General features: G+C 37.8%; 2 protein-coding genes across 10 annotated transcripts in view; one reads left to right on the plus strand and one right to left on the minus strand.

Annotated features, from left to right (window-relative positions):
• LOC310903458 (uncharacterized protein) overlaps positions 1-14,639 on the plus strand; it is a 43,116-nt gene that overhangs the window by 22,368 nt on the left and 6,109 nt on the right. For 5 of the 6 annotated variants that reach the window (XR_014587540.1, XR_014587541.1, XR_014587542.1 and 2 more), the window contains one exon: positions 8,823-10,044. Coding sequence is in view for 1 of the 6 variants with exons in the window: in XM_083846775.1 (XP_083702901.1) it covers positions 4,331-4,396 (66 nt within the window). In the remaining 5 variants the exon portion in view is untranslated. Of the gene's footprint in view, positions 1-4,330; positions 8,325-8,822; positions 10,045-14,639 lie in introns of those variants that run through there. The other variant, XM_083846775.1, reaches the window with a different exon arrangement.
• NR5A2 (nuclear receptor subfamily 5 group A member 2) overlaps positions 1-14,639 on the minus strand; it is an 88,830-nt gene that overhangs the window by 16,355 nt on the left and 57,836 nt on the right. For all 4 annotated transcript variants that reach the window (XM_083846758.1, XM_083846757.1, XM_083846759.1 and 1 more), the window contains exon 7: positions 8,331-8,478. In XM_083846758.1, the coding sequence (XP_083702884.1) occupies positions 8,331-8,478 (148 nt within the window). The remainder of the gene's footprint in view (positions 1-8,330; positions 8,479-14,639) is intronic.

Genomic DNA, 14,639 nt, shown 5'->3' on the forward strand with positions numbered 1-14,639 from the left:
ATCATCTGTTCACCAGTTTTCCAGACCACGTGCTTTCTGTTTTCTCCACTCTGACTCATGCTTAATAGGAGCTCTCCCCAGCTCTCTTTAACTACTTTCTTCATATCCCCTTGCAAAACTTTTTGTTGTGACATTTAAGACAGGTGACTCTGGGCTGTAGGTGTGTTGGGATTGTGCTTCGCATCCCTCTGCCATCCTCTGCCAGTCAACACCTACCGATCCTCATCTATTTAGACTGCTTATTTTAAAGGAGTATAGATGTATTAAAATTCCACCTGCCATTAAGGATTCTGAATCAGAAAATTAGGAAACGTTACTATTAATAGTCTGAACAACACGTTTGTCATAGTGAAAGGATCCTCCTAGTTAGAGGTCTCATTTTATGTTCTCTGGTGTCATTCCCAGCCTATCTGTGGCTGGGAATTCATTCCAAAAAGTCTTCTATTTGAAATCTTTTAGTACAGCAAAAAATAGTCAAGAATCAAAGGGGGGCAAATATTTTGTCAGACACTAGTACATGGAATAAATGTCCTTAAATAAATCTTATCTTTATCTATTATTCAGCTTTCAGCTAACAAATTATATTCAGTCCCTCCCTTGTTATAAATACATATTGATTAGTTTTAAACTCTGAACTTCAGAATGAGTTATATCTGGTCACTGCTAAACTGTTCTCTTTGCTAAAGGGAAAAAAACCTCAACACCCATTATACTGCATTTAATTAAGACAAGCATCAGCTTTATGTACCATTATTTGCTTCTGCCAACTCTCAATGGCATAAATATTGAACAGCCACATCTTCCGAATACTAATCGATCCTTTCTGAATTCCAAATGATTACATAAAATTTAGGAAATGTTTCTTTGCCAGCATTATCCTCAGATGCTTACTGTAGTTAGAGTTGAGATATGAGCCTGGACTTGACAAGTGTGCAGTACATATTTGTTTAAATTCAGATGTAATGTGGAGAAGCCTGAAAGCCCTGGCTGAATGTTAATTGTACAGAACCCCTCAACTGTTCTCTTACTGGTCATCAGGTGCGGTCTTAAAAGTACACTTGGGTAACAGTGTGAATGAACATAACAAAACTGCCAATGGATTTAATAAAACCACCTTATAGCAGCCCAAGTATACGTATGTGATATCAATAATATATGTATAAAATTGAGGATAAAAATATTTGTATATTTATAAACTATCAAAAGTAAAAACTGCTAGAGCAACTATTTTGAATAGGACTTCAGTGCTCTCTGAAGACTTAAGACAGTCTTCAAGACTTGAGTACTGTCTGTCACAGCAAGTAAGAAAACACCTCCGTGATGACCAGTCTGTCCCTAGGTAAGTGCTTTGTTGTGGACTTATATTGGCTTGTCAAGGGAGGCCTTGCCATGCGTTACTCCTCGCTTCACATTCATAGCACCTACCTCACATCCTGCACTGAGGGTGCTACATGAAGGAAAATTATTGTTTTCTGTGAGTTTTTTGGATACTAAAATATTGGAATTATTTCGGGGTGGGTGGGCAGGTTGATTTTTGGCTAATTCCTTTTCTTAGTGAGTTCACATGTTTACTGGACTGTGCTTTGATGACCTGGTGTAGACTCTTTAACCAGGAAGTGTAAAAGGCAGATCCATAGTTGTTGAAAGTATTGTGCAGTTACTAGGCAGGCTGCAAAAAAGATTCAAATATGCCAAAATTTGTTAGGTTATTCCTTTATATCTGTATCATATCTATGGGTCTATAATAATCCTGCGTTAATTCTTTATTGTCTAATTCTAGACCTTTGTTCCCTGTTTCCTACTTCAGGCCATTTTGGCCTGATAAGACCTCCTGCCTCACTGACTCCTTCATTTCTTTCTGTTGCTCTTTTTGTTTGTGTGCCCTTAAGCATCATAAATACTGCCAACATTTAATCAATATCCCTTGTTATTTAATGCCCAGTTGATGCTTATTATACACTTATTTTTTGATCTGCATAGATCGTACCCCAAATTAAAACCTCAGCAAAAGCTGTGGAAGTGAAAATATGTACAGCCCAGTGTTTCACCATTTTTGCTACTTTTTTTTTTTTTTTTAACCTTATCTTTTGTGTAGATTTAGATTGCAAGCTCACTGAGGTACAGACTGGCTAGTCTGTAAATCTGATAGACATATATACATAAAATACATTAAAAATACAATAGCTAATTTAATTTAATTTATTTTTAAATTTTTTTTTCCAGCTTCAGAGTTTTTCATAACCACATTGATGTGAGTTAATGGAATCAGATGAAACAAAGCACAGGCAGACTTTCTGCTGCTTCTTTTGCGTGTTCACAGGAAGCTACTCATAGTCCTGTGAATAGAAAGGGTAGAGTCTGTCTCGAAAATGCTTCATTTCAGCCTGTTTCATTGCTATAAAGAGCTTAATAGGAATGTTTATCTTCCAAAAGTGCCTATAGCGGAGTCCAATACTGGGGCCTACTCCTCTAATCTCAGCTCTGGAGCTTTAGGAAGACTAAAAGCAAGGAAAGATTTGCTAACATTTCTCTTACCCAACAGAAATGGGTATGGATTATTGCCTAGTCAGGGTGGATCTCTGCTGAACCTGTAAGTAACACCGTGGTTTGTTTGAAAACAGTTTTTTTTTTTCTTCCTTTAATCAAGAGCCCATTGTTTGTCCATAGCAATTAAATGTTTACCATTTCTACAGGTTCCTCTTGTCTTATGTTAAGTGAGATGTGAGATCAATAGTGGCTCTGCAATTATTTGCCCATTGATAAAGTCTTCATTTCTTAAATGAAGTACATTTATCTGTGTCCTGACAATGATAAGAGAGCGGTACCAGTCAGCTGCTGCCTACTCTAGCATTTAGCTCCAGGCAGACACGTGCCTGGACATGGGTCAAATGATGTCTAACTTTCTTCCTATTGGCATTTCACTTTACAAACTGCTTTGATGGGAGGTTTGACAAATCATCCTTGCTGAATTTGAATGATAAAAATTAGCAGGACAAATAGGAAGTTGGGTAAAGAGCAATGGCTGATTTCAGTGACCAGTCTGTAGTGTGACTGACTGGCGACAGTTATATGTTTCATTAAAAAAAAATAAAAATCATTTAAATGTAGTAATTTAGCAAGTGGAATTACTGAAAAATTATCTGAACTTTATTCTGTGATAGGAAGAAGATCAAAGAAACAGTGAGACAAATTTTGGCTCCAGTAAAATCAGAGAAATTGTCTTCCGTTTTAGTGAGGCCAAGATTTCACTACAGTGGAACATGGCTATCTATTTCTTTCCCAGAATTAGATAATTCAACATTGCTTTTTTAAATTTTTAATTTCTAACTCTTCTAACTCTGACAAAGTAAGAAAGGAGCTTCTAAAGTACTGTCAAATTCATTAAAGAAAATTCAAAGAAGCTGATAAACTGGCACAATTGCTTTTTCTATTTGTAGTATATCTTGATTCAAACTAGCAATTATTTATGACAACGGAAATTTTATTTAGTTTTAGACCTACTTTTTGATAATGTGTACTGTGGACTATACTGGTTATGTTTTATAGAAAAATTAGTTGTATTTCTCTGGGATTATGGTAAAGAAATTGCATTATTGTCAGTTTGGCTAGCTTTCAGAAAGCCAGATATGTTTGTTATTTAGTAGGAAATTCAATGAAGACTTACTTGTCTGAACATCAACTTTCTCAGATGTTCTCTTTCCACGTTTTGGATGTGAATTTATACATGTAAAGCCTGCAGAACTAGTGTTAAAAGTAGGTTTAACACTCAAGTTTCTCAAAGGTTTCTTCCTCCTCTCCCATTCTGCAATGTATGCCCCCACAAAGCAGTCATGTTTTGGGTTTTGCAAATAGGTAAACCTCAATGAAAGAAAGGTTTGTAAAGATAACTGCTGTAAGAACTGAAGTTCTGATTTAGTTCCAAGGAAGCTAATAGCTCGAGATAATTGAAATGGAGATTGATTAAAAAAATAAATTGCTATTTCTAGACCATCTAAACAGAAGACTTATTTCAAGTAAATCATGCTGGTAGACAGATTGCTCCTTTGCAATAAAATGCTTTGGCTCCTGAAGTCCATCTTGTCTTCAAATAAAACATTCAATCAGCATCCAGCATATCATTTACAGCGAAGGAGCACGCTGGTACAGAATTCAAACATGTCGATCAGAAGTCAACTTGGGGAAGAAGTGACTAGAAGGTGGTTTATACCAGGCTACACAACCAAAACTTTTGAGGGCAATTTTGATCACAAGACCTGCGTCTATTTGCTTTAATGTGATCTCAGGTGTCAGTCAGACTGGTTGATTTGCATAATGCTGTTCTGGTGCACAGGGAGAGAGGAGAGCAACAGAGGTTTGTGAGGAGGTACGCAGCTGGGGAAGCACCACAGAGGACTGACTCATGGAAAGGTTGTTTGTGATTCTTTAAGGGAACCCTGCTGGACTAGTGTAATAGATCTGTCAATCATGTAAGTGGATCAGAGTAATGTGATTGAATTTAAATTTAGTCTAAACTTCTGGTGTGTTGACAGAGTAATCAACTGACTGTTGATGGTGCAGTGAAGCTGTGAAGGAAAGTGTTTCTACATTTCATGTCGTTATGAGTCAAGGCTCTTGTTACTCTAAAACACAGTTGAGTCCCTGCCATGCACAAGGAAGTCATCCCCACTGTGGTTGTGATGATTGTGCTGGTTGTAAGGACTGCTTTGTTCCCTGTTGACTTTTAACCTATGGGCACACAAAAGCTGAAGGATTGATTCAGGTGAACTGGTTATCTGCTGAGAACAATAGCCCAAGTGCGATGGACTTGTTCCTCTCCAGGGACTGGCAGTGACTGGATTAATAGCATGAGGAACCACTGATGGCCAGACAGACAGTCACTGAAGTATGAAGATCCATTGGCTTGAAAGGAATTTTTGTTTATGTACAGAGAAGTAAGAACTGCCTGGCTATAAAGTGTTTTATTTTATAACTGATGGAAGAAATGTAAGTTACCTAATTCTAAATATATTAATTCTCAATAGGACTACACACCAAGGAGATGCTACACTGTCTAAAAAAATAGTTACCAAAATAGTTTGGCTTCTTGAATGATAACTGAGTCAACTTTGGCAAGGTTGTTCAGTTGGGACAGATAGTTGTAGAAAGGAACAGAGCTCCAGTGCCTGAATGTACCACTCACTGGAGTGGCTGCAGAAACATTTGTGTGCTGCTGGCTACAAAGGTTACGATAAACATGCACCTATCTAAGCTTCAATAGCATCTTCTTTAATGCTACCAGCAATCAAAAGCATTTTCTTGTTTAAACCCTTTGGAAACTCTGACAAGTAAACAATGAACAATTTAAAAACTAGCACGCAAGACTGATATGATTTAATTATGTTTTCAAAAAATTATTGTGTCCTATGGGGCTTGAACATTATTTTACTGATATTTTACTAAGCTAATCACTGCTGAAATGTTAGGAAAAAAAGACAATATTATTTGCCCTCAAGGAGATTGCCATCTTGTGAAAATACAGGCAATATGGTACAGCCAGGAATAACAAACAGCTTTAGGAGGCAGCTTCATAACTGTTTGGTTATAAAAAAACCCACAACCAACCACAACCGACAACAAAAAAACCAGCTTCTTCTCAATAAATTAATTCTGTGGATTATTGACTTTGTGTTGCCACACAAACAATAGCATAAGGCTTTACTGGATTGGTTAACACTGTGGGAGGGCATCCTTAGAAATGAAAAAAAGCTGGTATGTCTTGAAGTGCTTCTTATTCCATTAAATATTGCAGAGACAGATTTTCAACAAGAGCCTGCTCAGATTTGTGAAATATTTTATTATTAATAATATGTTTTCAATGCTAAGACCAGTTTTCTGTTGAGATGCCTAAGAGACAAAGGTATGTGTCAAATGCACCTTGATACTTAGGTACAATAATTGCACCCAATTATTTCAGCAGAATTTGATGCTTAAATTGTTTTGACAGTCCTGCTGAATGCCTACCAGCATTGTTAGGCACTTCAATGTCTTAAAAAAACTGACTCAACTTCAGCCAGACAATTCATTCATCATTTTGGGCACAAACTTAAGTACTACTTAGCTGGAAAAGGTATCTATGTTTTTCATTTGAGTTTTGTCATCATTCTCATTAAATATTTGCCTTAGTTCTTTGGGTCAGGTGACAATATCTTTATATTTTACTCTTTGTAGAAAACATCTAGCTTGGACTTTTAGCAAATCAAGTTATGCAGTATGTTAAATAGTGAATTAGCAGTTTCAAAGGTGCAGATCCTTTCTTCGCTACGTCATTTCTATATGTAAGTAATACGACTATAAGGCTCCCATTAGCAGCAGAATTAGCTCCGTAGCTAATATAGTAGCATAAATGAGAGAAAACCTGGATAACTTGACTTTATACAACCTTGCAAGGTATTTATACGCATCTGCTTTTGTAGCTGAGTATGCTACCTTGCAGAATTAGAAAAGCTGAAGGTGTAAGAATGATTCCTAAATCAATGCAGAGTACTTGAAGAGCTGATGAAAGTGATCACACAAAAAGACCACCTAAATGTGAGCATTTTCCAAATGTACTTCACTTATTCAGCTAATTTAAAGTACCACTGAACTGAGATGAATTCTCTAAATATTTTATTAGAGGAAAGCTACAGGCTCTTCAGACATTTCTGTACCACTGTCTAATGACTGTAAAACCTACTTATTAGGAATTAGGAAATCTGAATTCTTGTTGTTCATCAGATTAAATAATAAACCATAATTTCTGTTAATAGAAAGCTTGCTTTTCCATCTCTGAATCTGATGTGGAAAGAGACAAAGTCTTTAATATAAAATATTAATAGCTTCCAAGCAAATCCATCATCTCTTTTCCTAGGAATCAGAATGTACATAATTCATAACAATCATTAGCTAAGTAATTCTTATTTTTTTTCTATATGTTTTGTGTCCTATACCTCTGAAGTATTGATTTTTTATTGTCGTGTTTAAAGAGAGCTTCATCTAAAACCTTCCAAAACAGGTACGAACTCTATAAACATGACATGGAAGGGCATATTTCAGAGAGTAATTGAGGCTTTACAGTGTATCCAAAACATCTTGCTCCTTTTAATTTAAATGCAATTGTATTATAATAATTTATTTGTAAAATTCTATTCTCTTTACATAAGATTTTTAAAAAACTGATAATTAAAGAAAAACATTACTAAATGTCACCACTTTTGATATTTCTTTCATTATTATGCTTGGCTCAACTTTTCACTCTCTTCATAGACAAAATAACTTTTGAGTAAAACCAGAATTTTGCCTATGGAGGGATCTATATACGTCTGGATCTGACCTTATTTGTTTTTAGATCTCTCCTTTCTATTTCCTTAAAGTAAATAAGAAATTCACTTGGTCAAAGTTTATTTAGACCAGTTCTATTAAGTCAACAAAATGCAAACTTGAAATGGAAGACAGGAAGAAAAATCTTTTCCTATGAAGTCAATAGGAATCCATCTCCCTAAGTCCTCTTTTTTTCTTAATTTGTTATTTTTATTATTATTATTGAATCCATCTCCCTAAGTCCTCTTTTTTTCTTAATTTGTTATTTTTATTATTATTATTTTAATTTATTATTCCTGGCATTGGTGATATTTCTTGGCTGATTCATTGCAGGGCACTGGTTTAACTAATTTGTCTTGCATAGGTATCTTTCCCTTTGTGTCCTCTCTGCTAATACAAAACAATCTTCCCTTTAAAGGTTATTTCCTTGCTAGATTTGCCATAAAGCTATTATCATTAATCTACACTTTAAGAGTTCCTTTCACTTTTTACAAACTATGAGTTGCATTCCTGATTTATGTGTTAGGATGTGACAGCCATATGCAAACAAAACTGTTTATACTTACTGCAAATGCCCTTAAAAAAGAGGGTTATTTCAACCATATTTCCACACCATCTGCTTTACATAACAATATTCAATATCATAAAAATATACCAATCAGTATTTTCTCTGTCCTTTAGAATTTATAATGGAATTTTATTCTTGTTCTGGAATATTCATAAAGTACATACAGTAAGCTTGTAATACTCTAGTAAATTCCTTGTGTTTCAGGAATCAGTTGCATAGAAATCCACTTTTAATTTTCCTACATAATTTTCCTTTGTGAAGTGATAATTAAAAAAAGAATCCTCAGTTTACTGTGAACCTCATAAAATATACTTAAAGTCTCATTCATTTTTCAGGAAAAAAATAATAAAACCAAAATATTTTTAATATTTTAAGGGGGAGAAACAACAATATTAAGTAAGGAATACGAAGAGTAAAATTTACGTACCTAAACTAAACAGCACCAGAAATTTGAGACATACAAATTCTCGTAGATCAAACTGTAGGGAACGAAGCTTTGCTACTAGTTCTTGTGCATGGCTCATAAGGTTGTTGAGGGTGGCTCCAGCTTGCGACGCTATTACGGAATAATCCACCTGTAAAAGAGAATTATATTTCTGTCTGTACCCACAGAACCACTTTAGAATGTTTCAAGCAATCACATGTAACCAGGATGCTCCTGGATAAAAGAATCACTCTCAATTTAATGATGTTATCGAGTCTGGATGATTTTATATACAAACCTATTTTAGCACAACAGTATATATTGGAAGTATTATTAAACCATATATCTTAATGGTATGTCACATCACTGTGAATGCCAGTTTGTCTGTATTAGCTTTTTTTAGAGGCTTTATATATGACTACTGCTTATGACACTGGTAGCTGTGCCCCTTATCAGTTTGTTTTATACACTTGGTGTCTCTTGTTCTCATTGCAGTTGTACAATCCTGTGGAGAGAGACTGATTGAAGGGAGCTTTGCGCCTACGCTGGGCATATTAGTCCAGAGGGACATAAAGGTATTCATGGGATACAGTCTGGTGTCCATAACTTGGCCAGAAACATCTATTCAAGCCCAGAAATGTCGGTATATTCCCAAAGGAAGTGGAGGCATTGTGAAGGTGGTTTCTTTTGTCCTTAGCTACGCACAGTCCTGGCACTTGCTGGAGCTGGTTCCAAGGGACTTGTTCTGGCAGTTCCTCCTCTGTTAAGGGAGGAGGAGCGGGCAGGTGTGTGGCACAGGCCAGCTGCACTGAGATTGTCCCGAGCAGTTACTGCAGCACATGAAGCACCTTCCTCTGGAGCACAATAAGAAGTGTGACTGCTCTGGGAGTCTGCTGCCCTTGTCGTGCTGCTCATCCCTTCTCAGGAGAGGCTGACTGGACCACAAGCTGTCCTAAGTGACTCTTGTATATAGAGGCCCAAGAGAACACTGGAATATGCCATATTACAAATGGTAATGTTCACAAGCAAGGTATATTTTAAGCCCTTCCTACCTGACGTATCCAATGATGACTGTTGTTGAATTCAGGCAACCTCCCTACTGCCTGCATACTAAAATACCTATCTAGAAATGCCAGTGACATTAAGGGGATGTGTCCTTGCAAAAGGACACACCAGCCTCTGCCATTCTGAAGATGGCCACCACCAGCTTCTGCAAGCCTTGTCGGGATGTTGTGCCCAGAGAGGCGCCCAGGCTCTGTGGCCTGTGGGAAGGCCATGATCCGGTGGTGAAGTAGCGTAGGGGTTGGGGTGTGCAGGGGATGGGGACAGTCACTCCGACACTAGGCCTGAGGTGAAGCTGGAGCCTGTGAGACCACGCAGCCCCGGCAGCGTGGAGTGGATGTAACCGGCATGTTGGGCTATCCGAGCAACTGCCTCTGCTGAAGTGCCTTCAGCTCAGCCCTGCTCTCATCCCTTTGCTTTGCAAGTGCCGCTGTCCTGTGAAAATGGCCCTGGGCACGTTGCTTGCCCCTGAGGTAAGCTGTCCCTGATCAACTGGCGGAGACCTAAACAAGTTACTGACATGTTTTCGAAACATGTAGGTAACTTGCCTGGCTGCTGTAGTATTAGCAGAGCTTTTCTCTTTTAGGGGCCTCCATAGCAACAGGAGAATTGGCAGCCATACTTCACGTAATCACACGCTGAAGCCCAGCTAATGGTAAGTGCACACTTTGGATTAATGATGTGTTCAAAGGTATTGGTGCACTTATCCAGCCTTTAAGGTCTCCCATAATAAAGTAATTAATAAAGAACCAGGTACCACCAGAGGCAACAGAGCAATACTGACAATTTTGTTTTTCCAGGCACTGATCCCTTAAAACTATTTTTTTTTAAATAACTGTTAAGGAACATGTATTTTGAAACATGTTTTTCAATGTTAAAACTATTGAATTGATTTAATTCAAGTATAAATAGTTGGAAAGCAAGAAAAAAAAAAGGGAGGACTTTAAACCTGTCAAAATTTCAGCCAGGAAAGATAAGATAGATGATTGAAAGGGACTAAAAATAGCTTCTCCTAGGGATGACCTTAATATAATCAATAGGTTACTGACTTTTAATAAGACATTTTATTTATATGTACACTTAGCACTCTCAAGACATTGATTGAAGGCAACTGTACAAGAAAAATGAAGTTCCACTTTTTGCATGGATGTTAAGAATAACACTGCTCTAACTCTGCAAAGCATTTAAAGTTATGCTTATGTTTCAATGAAATCAGTGGATTATGGTTAAGTATCCTGCGAGATAGGTTTTATTGCTGTCTGTCACACCTGGGAAAACTGAAGTACTGAAATTAAATTGCTTATTCAGGGCCAAAGAAATCTGTGACAAAACTAGGATCTAGCCTTTGGAAATCCCAGCCAAACTGTCTTTCATAATCTGCTTTCTAGTTCATCTGTTGGTTCTGCCCCCCCCCCCCCCCCCCCCCCATTTCTTTATATATAAGGATATGTGCTTATATAAATAAGAAAAAAAAAAAGTTAGTAACATGCCCTTAAATAGTCTTTATTTGTAGAGCAGTTTAATATGGTGACATGATTCACCTACTTCCTATTGAGAAACTGGTCACATACAAATATCAACTCATTCTCAACTTAATTTCCCTTTTGTAATTTTAATGCTTTGTTATGTGTGTGGGGGGAAAGCTCAAAATCCCTCACTGAGGTTCCAGTTTGCAGGGGAAATATGCCTTCCTCTTCATAATAAGAAGTTAAGATGTCTGGATGTCAAGAATATCAGTGGCCTTAGTGCAGCGATTATGCCGTAATGGAAAAACCCAGTAGATGTCTGGGTCTCCCACCATCCCTCTACTGGAAAGCTCTCAGGCAACCTGCTACTCTTTCAGGTGCATTTAATATTTGCAGCACCAGCAAATTTGTCTGGGAGGCAAGTCCTCATCTGCCACTCACCAAGAGCAGGCTGTATTAAATTTTTATATTTATTGACATTTCATTACCATAATTGACTGCAGTTGGTTCTCTAGTAGAAGGCACAGGGCTGCCTCCTAAGCAGGAGAATTGGTCCCTTGAGTAGGATTTGCAATTAAAAACAATGCAGAATGGATTTTTTTTTTATTGTGTAAATATGATGAGTTGAATTTTCAGCTTTAACTAGAGAATACTGGGTGTGCAGAAGGCTTTTTTCAAGAGTGAGCAAAATTATGAGTCAGTGGAAAGACGACCCCCAAAGGTGTCAATCAGTTTATACAAAATCAACTGTGCATGAAAAAGCCCCCGTTAATGTCTATTCTGAAAAAGTGGTCACATTAAAGAGTATGCTGTCCTGCTTGCTTGGTCCTATATGCAGAAATTGATACTAAAAGGCGTACTAATTATTTCACCATCCAATTCATGATTAAAACTGCTTTTAAAAGTCAAAGATTAAAAGAGCTTGAGGTCTTGAGCAAAATGCTGACTTACAAACTAAAATCATAGCATTTCATGTTGCATCACAAATTTCATTTGGTAAAATCAAATCCATACAAAAAAAAAAAAGAATCTTGCTTTCCAAGTAATAGCATTGTACAGTACGGTTGGTTTTGGTATTAAGGATGATGGCATGTTGACTGGTATTTTTGAAAACAGATGCTTCAGTGAACCTTCCTGATTACCTATTTCAGAAGTAAAATGATGGGCATGAAGTTATGGCTGCACAAACAATTGGAGGTGTAAATTCCTCACAAGCCAGTATTCAGTTCTATCTTGCATGATGACTGTAGTAATGATGAAGAAGTAATGATAGGGGCTTAATTGGGTTAGCTTGGTACGAAAGCAATGCCAACAGAACAGCACTGAATAATTTATGCTGCCACTTGTTCTTGCCATTCTGGTGCTTAAGCTTGCTTGTTTAAGCTTAGCGTAGATATCACTATATATGCAGTACTGCAGGCTGTGCTGTAGTACCATTTGCTAACTGAAGTGCCTAAATCTAAAATTAGATACTAGAAACCTCCACTCTGCTGCCACGTAACTTTGTGCTTCAGGTCCTCATGGCTCCATTTTCCACTAGTTCTTGGGGTGCCAAACTGACTTTAGGCATAGCCAGGACTATTCAGGTCATGACACCGTTTCCAGCTCACGCTACAACTCTTTTTAGATTTATGGACTAAATTGCTTTCATCTACCTAAGGCATCAAAAATACCAGAGTGGGAATTTTTCAGCGGGCCACTGACTGGAGCAGTCAACTGAGATGAGGGAAGTCTGAGTTCAAATCTCCAGTCCAAAGAGTGTGTGAAATAAATCAGACTATAGCCTGGCAGTTAATAAATTACTTATAGCCTAGTCATCTCTTTGAAAGTTAGAAATAGCGTGTGTCCTCAGGTAAATCTCACGCATCCTAGGGATGTGTTCTGATCATGAGTATTGGGCAGAAAGGCAGGGACCTTCGAGAGGAAGGATTTGCTTAGTATTTAACTCTAGGAGAGAACTTTCAGCTGTGAATTGCAAGTAGAAAAATGTACTTAGCTCCTTTGGACAGGCAGCATTCATGTACTTCTCAGCATTTCTGATGGCTACCTCTTACAGTTACCCCCTAGTCTGCTGGCCTTCCCTCTTCCCTGTGTTGCAGAGGTAAGGGATGAGTGGATGAGGCTGCAGGCTCTGCAAGAGGGCATGGGAATACAGAGGCACTAGCAGCAAAGGAAAAAAAACCACAAAGCTGATAGTATTAGTAAGAAGGTCATAACTTAAACGTGACTGCAGAGAGACATGGCAACAATGACTATTTTTTTTCTAAATCCATTTCTTGATACAGTTGAAAGTGACTTAAAAGTCCAAATCCTTTTAATGATGGTGAAAGCTAGTTAGGCCAGTGCAAAGTGTTTATGAGAATTCTGTTTTAAAACAATATATTGTAGTAAAGTTTCTGGAGTTCAGTAGCATTTGGAAAGTCAGCCATAAAAAAAAATTCTCAGCTGATAAGCAGAGCAGTAAGAGATGGAAGTGACTAATTCTGTAGATTTTGTTCTCACATGAAGGTCCCATTTAACATAGTGAGGTATTGTTTGAGGCAGAACAAAAGACAAGGCTTTTTTACAACGTGAAACTACACCCTGGGCTAAATAAATGGTGAGGCTGAAGGCCAGAAATGCAGGGAGCACTTGTACTTTTTGGTTTTGTAGATGATTTGTCATAGTAATGAATAGGTCTTGAAGCCAAATCCCTGGTTTCACTGGGCTCAGATGGCTCTGGTGGAGTCAGGTGGTGGCCTGTGGCATTAAGTCCTTGTCTCTCCGCCCACAAAACCAAGCCTAAAGTATAATGGTGGAATCAGGTTCCTTCCTTCCTTCTAAAATTAAATTGTATTCGATTTCTAGGATATGACAGTGGAGTCATATGTCCTACGGAAAAGTTGTGTTGAACTGTACCATCCCTTGTCAATGTTTCAGCAAGCTTGCAACAGTGTACAGACTGTAGTATTAGCATGCTTTTACTTATTAATATCTGTTATCAGGTACTTGATCTACCGGAATGACACTACTGTGAGCCAGAACCATTTGTAAGTTAGATCAGTGCGTGTTTGGGGCATGGGGACAAGATGCCGAGGATGTCTGGGTGCAGCACAGCGACTGTCCTTTTTCTGCTCTGCTCCATGCAACTCTGGCCAGCACAGGCTGCTGCGGGCTGTGGGGGGCTCTGCCACTGCTCCCATCCTCGGGTGACAAACTGCACTGATAGCCTGGGGACTCACCCTCAATAGTCTGTCCTGTCTTTGTAGTCCTGACCCAGATGGGAGCCTGAGAGTTGGCGCTAGTGGCTACATGTCTGGGTGAGCATTTCTCCCAGAAGAAAGCATTGCGCACAATAAATAGCAAGCAAGTTAATTTACTATCACAACCATAATTACTCTTCCACTGTTTCATGAGGTAGGAGAGAATATATATTTTACTGGCAAGGATGGTGGTTATTAAATTCATTTTGATCTTTTCATATAATTAATAATTTCATTTAAAACATTTAAAACAATGTTCATATTATATTTCAAAGCAAATGACTGTGGAAAAAACACTTCGGAGAAATGCCTACATACAAAAATTGAGGAGGACTCAGCACAGACAAAACCAGCAGATGCTTGTATCGGTTTTGGATATATTAATTAAAATTGTGATGACTTATACAGTGTAAGGTGCTTGTCATTTTAACATGATACACAATAATAGAAGATAATGAATTAAGCTGCCAGTGGACGTTTCCCCTAGGATGATGATATTGTGCTTGCTAATTAGTTATAATATGCAAATAGTAGCACTCCAA

The sequence above is a fragment of the Anser anser genome (assembly GCF_964211835.1).
Source record: "Anser anser genome assembly, chromosome: 8".
Lineage (NCBI taxonomy): Eukaryota > Metazoa > Chordata > Aves > Anseriformes > Anatidae > Anser > Anser anser.